Below are 12,611 nucleotides of genomic sequence, written 5' to 3' on the forward strand. Positions count from 1 at the left end.
TCGACGTCGTTCCCATGTTCGGCGACGACGCACGAGCCGACCTCTCAGCCAGATCAGGGACGCCAGTGGAACACTACTGCAGGTAACGTGGATACTGAATTTAAATAATATCAGTTCTTGCTATACTTTTACTAATCGACACAAACAGGATTCGGTCCCTCTTCTTCCTTCGGCCATACTGGCCATTGGGGCCAACAAGGATCCCACTTCGTCCCACAGCAGGGGATGGGAATGTTTGGAGGGACAGCGTCAGTTGGGGGACCGTATCCAGGGATGGGACCGCCGCCATCGACACCAGCCTACCTAGGTTAGCTTATGATTCATATGTCATTTTCTACCTGTTACTATGAACTACAATAGTGTACGCTGACATGCAAGTTTTTTATGCGTAGGATTCTATCCAGATGCGGGCGTCGGACCTTCTTCCTCAGCACAACCTGGTACATAACACTCTCAATTTTTTCACAAAGTTAAGACGCAACATATGTTGGTTCACATTTACATATTACGCAGGGTTCGTCTCAGACATGTTCGTTCCAGATAGCGGTGGCTTCAACTTAGAAGATCTCGACAACTTCACTTCCCTCTCACCCGCGGAGCAAGGTGACCCCGATGTCTTGGGCTCTTCACAGCTAGGAGGAGCACCACTTGGTTACTCTCAGCAGCAGACACCGCAGCCTTCTTTGTGTCCTCAGCGACAAATGAGGTCTCCGGATCGTTACACCTACTCGCAGGGCCATGTCCATGCCCAGCAGAGGGCGAAGAGGGTCCGACACCGTCGGGTGGCTAGATATGACTTATGTTTGTATCTTGTATGTTTCTTTGTAATGACATAGTGGCCGAACGTTTATGTCTTATGGTACCAACGATGTTGTCTTCTCGTTGTTATTAACTACTTTTCATGCATATGCCTCTGTTCTCTCACGCATTTTCCATTACGTACGAATTATAGACATTGAAACCGTAAACTAACATTTATTTATACACAACAAATGCAAACTTCCATGTTCTCATAGGGTGGTGCTGCACGAGAGTTCGAAGACTTGGACGAATCTCCGGTTCTCTGATCCTATCTTGGAGGCCAAGGTTTGGGGGGCATAAAATCATCATCGTCGTCATCCCAGTTAACACAAGATGGTGCTGAAGGTGGTGCGTTACGACTGGAGGAACCTCTGGTTCCCTGATCAGGTCTTGGAGGCCAACGTTTGGGGGGCATGAAATCATCATCATCGTCCCAGGTAACACAAGATGGTGCTGCTGGTGGTCGAGTACGACTGGACGAACCTCTGGTTCGCTGATCAGGTCTTGGAGGCCATGGTTTGGGTGGCATGAAGTCATCTTGGTCGTCGTCGAGGTTAACAGAAGTTCGTGAAGCAGGTGGTGCAGTATGACTTGATGAACTTCCGGATCTCTGTTCATGCGGACGCAAAGTTGTATTACCCGACGATCTTCGGCACCTCCTTCGTCTAGTTTGAGACATAGGGCCACCGAAGATTAATTCCAATTTACGGAAATTGGGTATTGATTTGTTAATCAACTCCGTGTCCTCAGGAAAAATCCTTGCATATAAATACAGAATAATATTATAGTTTCAAAAATATGAATTAAAAATACATTTAAATATTAGATCTGAATGAAAGTTACCTTAATGTGTATCTCATACACCTCTGGCTGCATCCATATCTTAGCAGTACTTTCTAAGAATCCAATAACATTAGGATGACTCGCAAGTTCACATATACGCATGTATACCTTACGGCGTTCTAGCAGGTGTCCCTTTAGATCTTGCGTTGTAATACCATGAAACAGTGTGCAAACTTGAAACCCTAATACTTTGGCCATAACCATCTCTATCATACCATCCACAAGTGGATCCAACTTCTTTCTAAGCACAAGATCTTTCACGATATCAAGTATTATAGTAGATTTCTCTTCGGTCCAGAAAAAATCTCCAAAATTGGAGGCAGCCATGGCGAAATGCTGAAATAACAATAGCTACTATTATTCTAAGATTACGATCCAATATTTCAATATATAAAGATTACTTCTACTCTGATTCATAAGAAAATCACAATGAAAGGTCAAACGTTAATACCTGCAGATCACAGATGCGCACTTCGACAGGGCTTCGCCGCTTTCCTTCTTCTCACCCCTCTCTTCTTTTTTTCTATTTTTTCTAGAATTTTAGAGAATAGAATGAGGGGTGAGAGGGGAGGGGTGGTTTAAATAGGGCAGCCCTGCCCTGTCGCCCTATGGGGGGAGGGGGGCGACAGGCCCCCTGTCGCCCGTTGGGGGGGCGACCGGCTCCTCCTGCACTACGTCCCCCGCCAGTGACCTGTTCGAAGAAAAAAAAATTACAGAAAGGTCCCTGTCGCCCGTTGCCTGGGCGACAGGGGGCCATAGGGGGCTTGTCGCCCCCCATGGGCGACAGGGGTCCATTTTTGAAATTTCTTGAAACCGCCATATATTTTTGAAATTTTGTATTTTTTTAAATATAAAAAAGAAAAAAAGGCAAAATCACGAGGGCTACATCTGGCATCACAACGGCCTTCGTGTCTCTGCATGGTTATTGTTTCTTGCTGAATTATACTTCGGAGGAGCAGTATATTGGGCTTCGGATAATTAAGCCTCCGGAAGAGCAATTTGCTCACGAAGAGCAGATGTTTATTTGGCCTTCGCATATTCATTCATTATTTTTATGATGCTTAGCTCTTCTACCCCTTCGGTCAACATAGATAATGTTACTTTGCCAGTTTTTACGTTTCACACGTCAAATGGATTTTGCTACAACTTTAGCCTTCGCTTTATGATCAACTAGCACCTTTGATTGAGCATACGCTCAAGCTAAGCTAGGATAGCCAATTGCTTGTTGCTCCAACACCCTTCGGTCAATACTATGAGGTTTCACTGGGTTTCGGTTCCTATATTTGCTAAAGAGCTTCATCCAAAAAATAAAAGAGCTTCGACAGGTAGGCTTCGGCTTCAATTCAAGATGTAAGCAGTAGTATTGTTTCGGCAGCTAGTTAGCCATAATATCATTGTTCAAAAGGGCTTCGGCATTTTCAATAATTGGGCTTCGGCAGCCGCGGAGAGGATTTCAGTCTTCATTGTTAACACAGTTATTTCGAGCGAAGAGTTAGTTTCTTATATGCTTATGCTAACCCTCCATCCGCAAGGACAGTACGCATCTTCTTCGCAGGCTCTTCACCAAGAAACGCGCCAAAGCGTCTATCCCTCTTTGTCGAGCAAAGAGGGGAGTCATTGGCGCATAACAAGCGAAGACGCTTGAAAGAAGTAAGCACGGGCCACATGCCCTGAATGGGTCCTGCCCCCCCTTAGCTTCACTTCCAACATCATGTCAAAAGTCCTTCCGTGCGTAAAGCCGAAGGTAGAAAAGTCCTGTCATGCAAAATGCCGAAGGCTAGGAGTGACGCCCTAAGGAAAGTCCTGTCGCGCGAAAGTCGAAGGCTAGGTGTGATCCTCTCGCGCTAAAGAGCCGAAGACACCCAAAGGAAAGTCCCGTCGCGCGAATGCCGAAGGCAAAGAAAAGTCTTGTCGTGCGAAACGACGAAGGCAAGGAAAGCCCTCTCAGGCGAGAGGCCGAAGGCATATGAAATTGACCTCTTCAGTCCATTATCTTCGTCATAAATTGACCTCTTCGGTGAATGGTCTTCGTCATAAATTGACGTCCTCACCTTGGATTTTCGTCGTAAATTGACCTCTTCGGTGAATGGTCTTCGTCATAAATTGACGCCCTCACCTTGGATTTTTGTCATAAATTGACTTCTTCGGTGAATGGTCTTCGTCATGAAATTGACTTTTCCGGTGAAGGGTCTTCGTCTTGAATCGGACCGCTTCGGTTAAGGATCTTCGTCATAAATTGACGTCATCAACTAGGATTTTTCTCAGAAACTCACCTCTTCGGTCAGGGGTCTTCGTCATAATTTGACCTCTTCGTTCAGGGTCTTCATCACAAATTGACCTCTTCGGTGAAAGGTCTTCGTCAGAAATTGGCTTCGTCAATCATGGTCTTCGTCATAATTTGGCTTCGTCAATCATGGTCTTTGTCTCAAATTGGCCTCATCAATCATGATCTTTGTCAGAAATTGACTTCCTCAATCAGGGCCTTCGTCCGTTGGAGCATCGCCGGTAAGGGACGCAGGGGCATCGTCCGCCAGTGGCCTTTGCTACAGCACCAGGCATCTTCGGGACCTTCGGCCCACACGGAGCGCAGCCTTCGGTCCACATGGTGCAACGCGTCGTCAGGCTTCGTCTCATTGGACGAAGCCATGCCATGTGCAATACTGGCTGGGCAAGGCAGATCGCCCTTTCGGTTGGTTAAAGGGGCACAATTACGAAGCCCAGGTCCGGCTTCTTGAAATTGTTTGTTCCCAAAGCTCTTACTCTTCGGTACAAGAATCGAGGTTATTTATTCAGCCCCCGTGCTCAGCACCACACCAGCGTTGCTTCTCGGTCCTCGATCCATGCTCCGATTACTTCAAAAAAAAAACATGCAGCTTCGATCAGCAGAGGAACCAGCAGCGCACCTTCTCCAGCTTCGACCTCAAGCAAAGGCAGCCCATCACGGCCCGCCACAAGGCAGCAGCACCTCCGGCCCAGCTTGCGCGACCCCGGTTCCGGGCCGGCTTCGGCCAACAGGCTTCGGTGCAGTCACCTCCTTATTAAGCTTACGCTGAAAAATCTCTCTCTGAATAATCCTTATTTGCTTATTGGTCACATTGAATTGATGGTCCTAACGGCAATTATTATTGGGGCTTCGCACTTTATTATTGTCAGGCTTCGGCTGTACACTCTCTGAGCATCAAAGTTGCCTTCGGTTTAAGTCTCCGTTCACAAAATAAAAAATGGGCTTCAGCCATTCAGGTTGCAAAAAACCAGTACCTCCTGGTGACCATGAGGTCAAGATGACTAAAATATAATTTGTGTTCGTGCTCTTAAACAAAGTTTATTATATATAAAAGCTAACTATGCATAGCAAAACTCTTGGCTCCAGCATCCGTGGGTTTCTTTGTCGTCCCTGACTATGGGCTTCTGCATTCCCAAAATTGGATTTCGGTATTTCCACGGTTATTAGGCTCTTCACCAAAAATATCACCTTCGGGATTGGTTTTCACCTCGAAGAGAATTATATAAGAGGGGCTTCAGTTATTCGAACTTTATACAAGATTCTCCTTCGGACTATTGATTTTTACCTCGAAGCAAGCTAAGTTATAGGTGGAATGGCTATGCCGGGTTCTAATGAAGGTTCACATGGCCTTCGGTGCTGCTTAATTGCAGCCAACCAATGAGATTTCTGTCAGATAACAGTGAGACTCACCCGAAGGTTGGGCCTTGATTATGAGGCCAACCCTTCGCTCTTTACTTATTGCAATAGCATCTTATTTATCTCGTACTGCAATCTGTGCATCACGTAGCATTGCATTGCATTGCAGCGGGGAGCCAAAGATGCTCACGCTGAAACAAAAAGTTCTTCGGAGCGAAATGCCGAGGGCAAGGAAAGTCCTGTCGTGCGAAAAACCGGGAGCGAAATGCCGAGGGCAAGGAAAGTCCTGTCGTGCGAAAAACCGAAGGCAGAGAAGTCCTTCGGCGCGAAATGCCGAGGGCAAGAAAAGTCCTGTCGTGCGAAAAGCCGAAGGCAGAGAAGTCCTTCGGCGCGAAATGCCGAGGGCAAGAAAAGTCCTGTCTTGCGAAAAGCCGAAGGCAGAGAAGTCCTTCGGCGCGAAATGCCGAGGGCAAGAAAAGTCCTGTCGTGTGAAAAGCCGAAGGCAGAGAAGTCCTTTGGCGCGAAATGCCAAGGGCAAGAAAAGTCCTATCGTGCGAAAAGCCGAAGGCAGAGAAGTCATTCAGCGCGAAATGCCGAGGGCAAGAAAAGTCCTGTCGTGCGAAAAGCCGAAGGCAGAGAAGTCCTTCGGCGCGAAATGCCGAGGGCAAGGAAAGTTCTTCGGTGCGAAACACCGAGGGCATTATAATAAATATGAAACCTTATGACATGTTTTTGCTGTTCAATTAAGACTCAGCTTCATAGCAGGACTATCATCGGTTCCCATATCTCTTGTCAAGTATAAACAAAACCTTCAAAAAGAAAAGCATCTTGATGAAATATGTATGCACCGAAGCTCTATCTCTCTTCGTCGAGCAAAAAGAGGAGTCATCGGTGCGTAACAAGCGATGACGCTTGAAAGAAGTAAGCACGAGTTGCACGTCCTGAATGGGTCCCGCTCCTCTTAGCTTCACTTCCAGTACATTAAAGTCATCCACTGCGCAAAGCTGAAGGCAGAGAGACCCTATTGAGTGAAATTGAGAGGCTTAAGCATCTTTGTCCAAAATGGGCTTTGTCACTTCTATGCTGCCTCCCCCATGAACCCCGGACAAGAGGGGCTATAGTGGGGCTAGGAGCCTAGCACCCCTGGCGAATAAGTATTGCCCGGTGCTCGTCATTTCGGCTTCAACGACAACAACAACTTCGGCTTCACCCTCGTCAACAGAGTTCGGCTCGAAGGGCTCGCTGTCTACTTTCGGCGTCGACGACTTCGCCTTCGCCCTCGTCGATAGAGTTCGGCTCGAGGGGCTCGCCGTCTACCTTCAGCGTCGACGACTTTGCCTTCGCCCTCGTCGACAGAGTTCGGCTCGAGGGGCTCGCCGTCTACCTTCGGCGTCGACGACTTCGCCTTCGCCCTCGTCGACAGAGTTCGGCTCGAGGGGCTCGTCGTCTACCTTCGGCGACGACGACATCGCTTTCGTCGACAGAGTTCGGCTCGAGGGGTTCGCCTTCTACTTCGGCGACCGTGACTTCGGCTTCGCCCTCGTCGACAGAGTTCGGCTTGAGGGGTTCGCCTTCTGCTTCGGCGACGACGACTTCGGCCTTCGCTCGCGTCGGCAGAGCTCGACCCGAGGGGCTCGCCTTCGACTTCCGCGACGGCGACTCCGGCTCGCTTTTCTACCTCGGCGAAGACGAAGAGTGATCCGAAGATGCGACGAGACTCATCCGGCTTTTGCCCTTGTCGACACAATTCGACTGGGCTCGCTTTTCTATTTCGGCAACGACGAAGTGTGATCCGAAGATACGATGAGATTCATCAGGCGCGAATGGTGAGAGCGCCTGGGATCCAAGGCTCTGAAGTCATAGATGGTTTTGGGCCACTCCTTGTATATTCAGCTATTATGCTTTGCTGTACCCATCAAACCAAAGTAGCTGAGGGGCTACTGTTGGGGGAATGGCCCAACCCATGTTGTAAATGAGCCTCATGTGATGGCCCAAGGGCCTATTTATTAATGTTGTATTTGTCAAGGGGCCGGGAGCAAATTGCCACCTTCTCCCCTCCTATATATATAGCTGACCCAAGAGGTCAAAAGAAGGACTCTCTCTTGAGCTATTGACACTTGCTCCCTCTACTGCTTAGCGGACTCTCATCCCCAACACTTTCTTTCGGAATTGACTAGCATTCATATGTCATCAGTCAGTCCTGCACTCCTGCAAATCTCTTGCCGGCCACAGGAAGTTACAGCCGCGAAGTCAGCACTGATGTTGACCGATTGGACAAGCTGAAATCCAGGATGGCCAGAATTAATCTAACGGTCGTGAGACATCTTAATTTATCAAATGCAAGTCAAGGATTTTATAGCATTTTTAACTTCTGTATAGTTGTGTCGGAATTTTGAGCCATCTAAATTTAACATTCCGCCTTAATTTTTTTCAGAATTTATATCAGAATTAATCCATTTGAGACTACGGCATGATGAAAAAATGAAAGAGGAAAAAAATTAAAATAGATATTGGGTTTGAACGTGTCATTGCCGTGGCCTAGACGTTGCTCAGTTCAACACATCTAGATCTTATTACACAGATCACCATCTGGATGTGTACGTTTTTAGAAGACTAAAGTTGTGGTTCTCCTGATACGTTTGCACCTCAGTGCGGTTTTATTTCTTATATAAATCCAGACATAGAAATGAGCATCTCATTGCTAAGTCATCTTGATCAGCTCTCCCTCATCTTTGTATGCAAGATTTCCCTTAATTTGTTCATCACCATGCTTTATCTCCACATCTCCATGGTACTACTGCTCTCCCTGTACATCCCTGCTGCAAGTTATGCCACGACGGATACCATCTTAGCCGGCCAAGCACTCTCCATTAGGGACAAGCTTGTCTCCAAAAATGGCAGGTACGCGCTTGGCTTCTTCGAGGTGGGCAACAACTCATCCCAAAACACTAGCAACTGGTACCTTGGCATATGGTTCAATAGAGTCCCCAAATTTACTCAAGCATGGGTAGCAAACAGGGATGACCCCTTCAGGAGCCCCACCTCATCACTAGAGCTCAAAATCTCCCATGACGGTAACCTTGTCGTCTTAAACCAACCAACCAACTCCGTTATCTGGTCTACCCAAGCCAAGATGACAAGAAACAATACCGTTGTCATGCTCCTGGATAGCGGAAACTTTGTCCTCAGAAATGCCTCAAACTCGTCGCACACTTTATGGCAGAGTTTTGACCACCCAACGGATACATTTTTACCTGAAATGAAGCTTGGATGGGACAACATCACTGGTCTAAATCTCCGTCTTTTTTCTAGGAAAAACTCAATTAGCCCAGCTACTGGTGTGTATTGTGAGGAGCTAGACCCTACTGGTGTTAACCAAATTGTCCTAACAAAACAGAATTCCACTGCACAATATTGGTCTACTGGGGTGTGGGATGGCCATCAATTTGCCTCACTACCAGAAACGGCACTGAACGCTGGCAATGAGTCACTAGTGATGAATGCCTATGAGAAGTACTACACATACACAATACTAGAAGAAACGGCAACTGTTTATTATAACTTGGATGTCTCTGGTCAAGTAAAGATATTTGTTTGGACTGAAGGTTCACAGGATTGGATATTGGTGTACTCGCAACCAAGAGCTCAATGCGATGTGTATGCAGTCTGTGGGCCTTTTGCAGTTTGCAATGATGATGCCCTTCCTTCCTGCACTTGTACAAAGGGGTTCTCCGTAAGATCCCCTGAGGATTGGGAGCTAGATGATCGAACAGGAGGATGCATTAGGAATACTCCACTAGATTGCATTACAAAGGGACGCTCAACAAGATCCACAGACAAGTTCTTAACTTTACCATGTGTTAGTTTGGCTCAAACTATGCGCAGAATAGAAGATGCTCAAAGCATAGGTGTCTGTGCTCAGGTCTGCTTGGATAATTGCTCTTGCACTGCATATTCCTTCAGCAACAGTACATGCTCTGTTTGGCATGGAGAATTGTTGAACATAAGGCAAATACAGTGTAGTAGCATTGGAAATTCAAATGGAGAGACTCTTTACCTTCGCCTTGCTGCTAAGGATATTCAAGGTTTAGAGAAAAACAAAAGAGTGTTTATTATTGCAATTGCCACTGGCACAAGTGTCGCTGCTATAGGTCTCTTTGCATTCGCCATGCTAATAATGATTCGCAGAAACAAAAGGAGTTTCGTTCATATATCAAATACTGCTCAAGATTGCAACGGAATTATCGCATTCCCATATAATGCTTTGGAACTTGGAACTAAAAATTTCTCAGAGAAGATAGGGGAAGGTGGGTTTGGTTCTGTATTCAAGGGGTTTCTGAATAAATCGATAGCCATAGCTGTGAAGAAGCTTGATCAACATGCTTATCATGGAGAGAAGCAATTTAGAGCTGAAGTCAGCTCGATTGGAATCATCCAGCATATCAATTTAGTCAAATTAATTGGTTTTTGTTGTGAAGGTGCTAGAAGGTTACTTGTTTATGAGTACATGCCAAATGGATCTCTTGCTACCCATCTTTTCCAAAGTCATGCTACAGTACTAACATGGAGTAATAGGTATCAAATAGCTTTGGGAGTTGCTAGAGGATTGGCCTACTTGCATGAGAAATGCCGAGAGTGCATCATACACTGTGACATCAAGCCAGAAAACATTCTTCTTAACGATTCATATGTTCCAAAAATTGCAGATTTTGGGCTGGCCAAGTTTTTGGGAAGAGATTTTAGCCGAGTCATAACTACTATGAGAGGAACTATAGGATACCTTGCACCGGAGTGGATCAGCGGAGTGGCTATTACACCAAAAGTAGATGTTTATGCCTATGGGATGGTCTTACTGGAAATTGTATCTGGAAAGAGGAACTCAAGTGTTTCGTGTTCTTGTGGTAGCAATCATGACATCTATTACCCCGTACATGTTGCACGGGAGATCATCGGCGGAGATGTTAGGAGCTTGCTGGACAACAGATTGTGTGGCGAAGTGAATTTGAAGGAGGCTGAAATAGCCTGCAAGGTTGCATGTTGGTGCATTCAAGATGATGAGTTTGATCGGCCAACAATGGGTGAGGTAGTTCAGATCCTGGAGGGTCTACTTGAAGTCAACATACCCCCAATGCCAAGGCTGCTTCAAACTATCGCTGGAAGCTCAAATTATTCCACTTGCTGCTAACCCCCTTTTAGCCAAGAGAAATATATCGATTACAGTATCCATGGAAGCATTGTTTGTGTCCTTGCCTTGTAGTTTTGAATAAATTTGGTGCTTTTCTACCACATATGCTTTTGTAATTTTAGAAGGAGAATTCAGATGTAGCCGTGTTTTGCTGATCTTGTTGGTTTGTTATGTTCAGTGTTGCTGTGTGGATCGTTGCTGAGGTCGTCAGTGTGTATTGGTAGTCCTGAATCTGTGTCTCTGTTTCGAAGAGTGTAGTCTAAGTGCTACTCTTTTAGAGTAACTTTGGCTGTGACCATCCATCCTGGATGAGTGAGGCCGGTTTCCTTCATCTGAAAAAAATCACACAAGCGACCTGGCGGCTGATGAATTGCTAATGGTGTCTCCCATGGCGCAACTGCCGGCCTGGGTTACACCGGTGTGTGTGCACAGCGCCTAGAGCATGGTGATGAACTCGCCGCCTAGCGCCACGTACGACCTCCTTGTGCGCCTTAAAGTGCAGCTCGCCGGGCGACAGCGCCCGCCAGCTCCATCCAGAGCTCGGCCAGCAGCTCCCACACTTGATTCTCCCGCCGACCTTCGTCTGCCATCTCCATCAATTTCTTCGCCCAGCTTCGCCCCCTTGCGCACCACCGCCGCCGTCTCTTCCTCCTCCGGCAGCCCTTGCGCACCACCACCGCCGGTGTCGTCTCCTCCCACACTGTGTGATCCATCAACACCATGTACAACTACTTAATTAATCATGCCCGACATATTTCACGTCAAACCTAAAATAGAGAAAGGAACTTTGACTGGATCCGTATGTTTTCTTCTATGCGCGTGCCATGACTTCAAGAACCGACTGACACTGACTCAATGACGATACTTTCTAGTGCTTTGAAATTCTGCGCTCATCTTTGAATGAAATGGCAATGAAACGTCACGACAAGGAAATGAGGTCAAGAAAATGGTCAATTAGTCAATTAGCACAAGTCATTGGGGGCGGAACCAAACCAGCAACAATCATAAACTTGCTGAATTGCTGACGCCCAGACAATGATGTAAAGACCTTAGAGTTCGACCTGCGTGTCATTTACGGCAGGGCAGGCTGCCAGTGATGTTCTGCAGATACTACTGCCTCTGATATGACTCCTTTTCAATAAGTGATATTTTTGGACATCAAAGCGGTCCTCAAGTTCAAGATACAATTTTGAATACTATTTTAACTATGATATATTTATAAAACATATTGAAACTATACTTTTATGAACTGTAGTGTTTTAAGGAAAAAAGATTTACATGTACCATTTTCAAATATCCAAATTCAATAGAAAAAAGTCATTTGCAAACTATTTTGAAATGGTTGACTACATGAAGCCCAGAACATCACTTATTTGTGCCTTGAGAGAAATCAATTTGGGTTTATCTTAAGTTAAACCTTTTAGCTTTAGCCATCAATAACAAAAGATTCATAACAAATCGACATCTTAATTCATAACTCTATATTATTTGAAATGATATACTTTAATTAGGTCAAGTTGTCGTATTGAAGATGTTCGATGTCCTAATCAACCTTTATTTTCCATAGGCTGCTGATGTGTTTTCGAATTTACTAGCATTTGCCATCTCATATGTTATTCTTAGTCTCGGTCTCGCGGATATACTTATTATATTATCTGATTATTCATAAACAAATGGTATTGAGACCCTTCTGTTTATCACTACTAAAAATTGAAGTGTCCTGCATTCGATTTATATATGTTCTAGTCATGACTCATCAGTCAGTCAGTCCTGCACTCCTGCAAGTCTCTTGCCGGCCACAAGAAGTTACAGCCGCGAAGTCAGCAGTGATGTTGACCAATTTGACAAGCTAAAATCTGGAGGGCCAGAATTAGTCTAACTTACTAGTATCAAATGCAAGTCAAGGATTATATAGAACTTTTAACTTCAGTAAATTTACTTTGAAATTTTTAGCCACCTTAATTGAACAATCGAACCTGACACCCATTTGAGTCTAGTCTCGCATGATGAAAAAGTGAAGAGGGGGGAAAATAAAATAAATCGTGGATTTGAACGTGTCAGAGATGATGTTGTTCAGTTCAACACATATATAAGTTATTAACGCATCACCATCTGGATGTGTATGTTTTCAGCAGACTAATT

The 12,611-nt window shown here is 45.6% G+C and overlaps 1 protein-coding gene across 1 annotated transcript; it reads left to right on the forward strand.

Moving 5' to 3' along the window:
• The first annotated feature begins 8,055 nt into the window (after positions 1-8,055).
• LOC120666681 (G-type lectin S-receptor-like serine/threonine-protein kinase At2g19130) lies at positions 8,056-10,688 on the forward strand. The gene is made up of 2 exons (XM_039946585.1): positions 8,056-8,185; positions 8,890-10,688. Exons 1-2 carry the CDS (start codon positions 8,179-8,181, stop codon positions 10,467-10,469), a joined length of 1,587 nt encoding a protein of 528 aa, XP_039802519.1. The 5' UTR covers positions 8,056-8,178; the 3' UTR covers positions 10,470-10,688.
• Positions 10,689-12,611: the final 1,923 nt, after the last annotated feature.

This window comes from Panicum virgatum, chromosome 3N (genome assembly GCF_016808335.1).
Source record: "Panicum virgatum strain AP13 chromosome 3N, P.virgatum_v5, whole genome shotgun sequence".
Lineage (NCBI taxonomy): Eukaryota > Viridiplantae > Streptophyta > Magnoliopsida > Poales > Poaceae > Panicum > Panicum virgatum.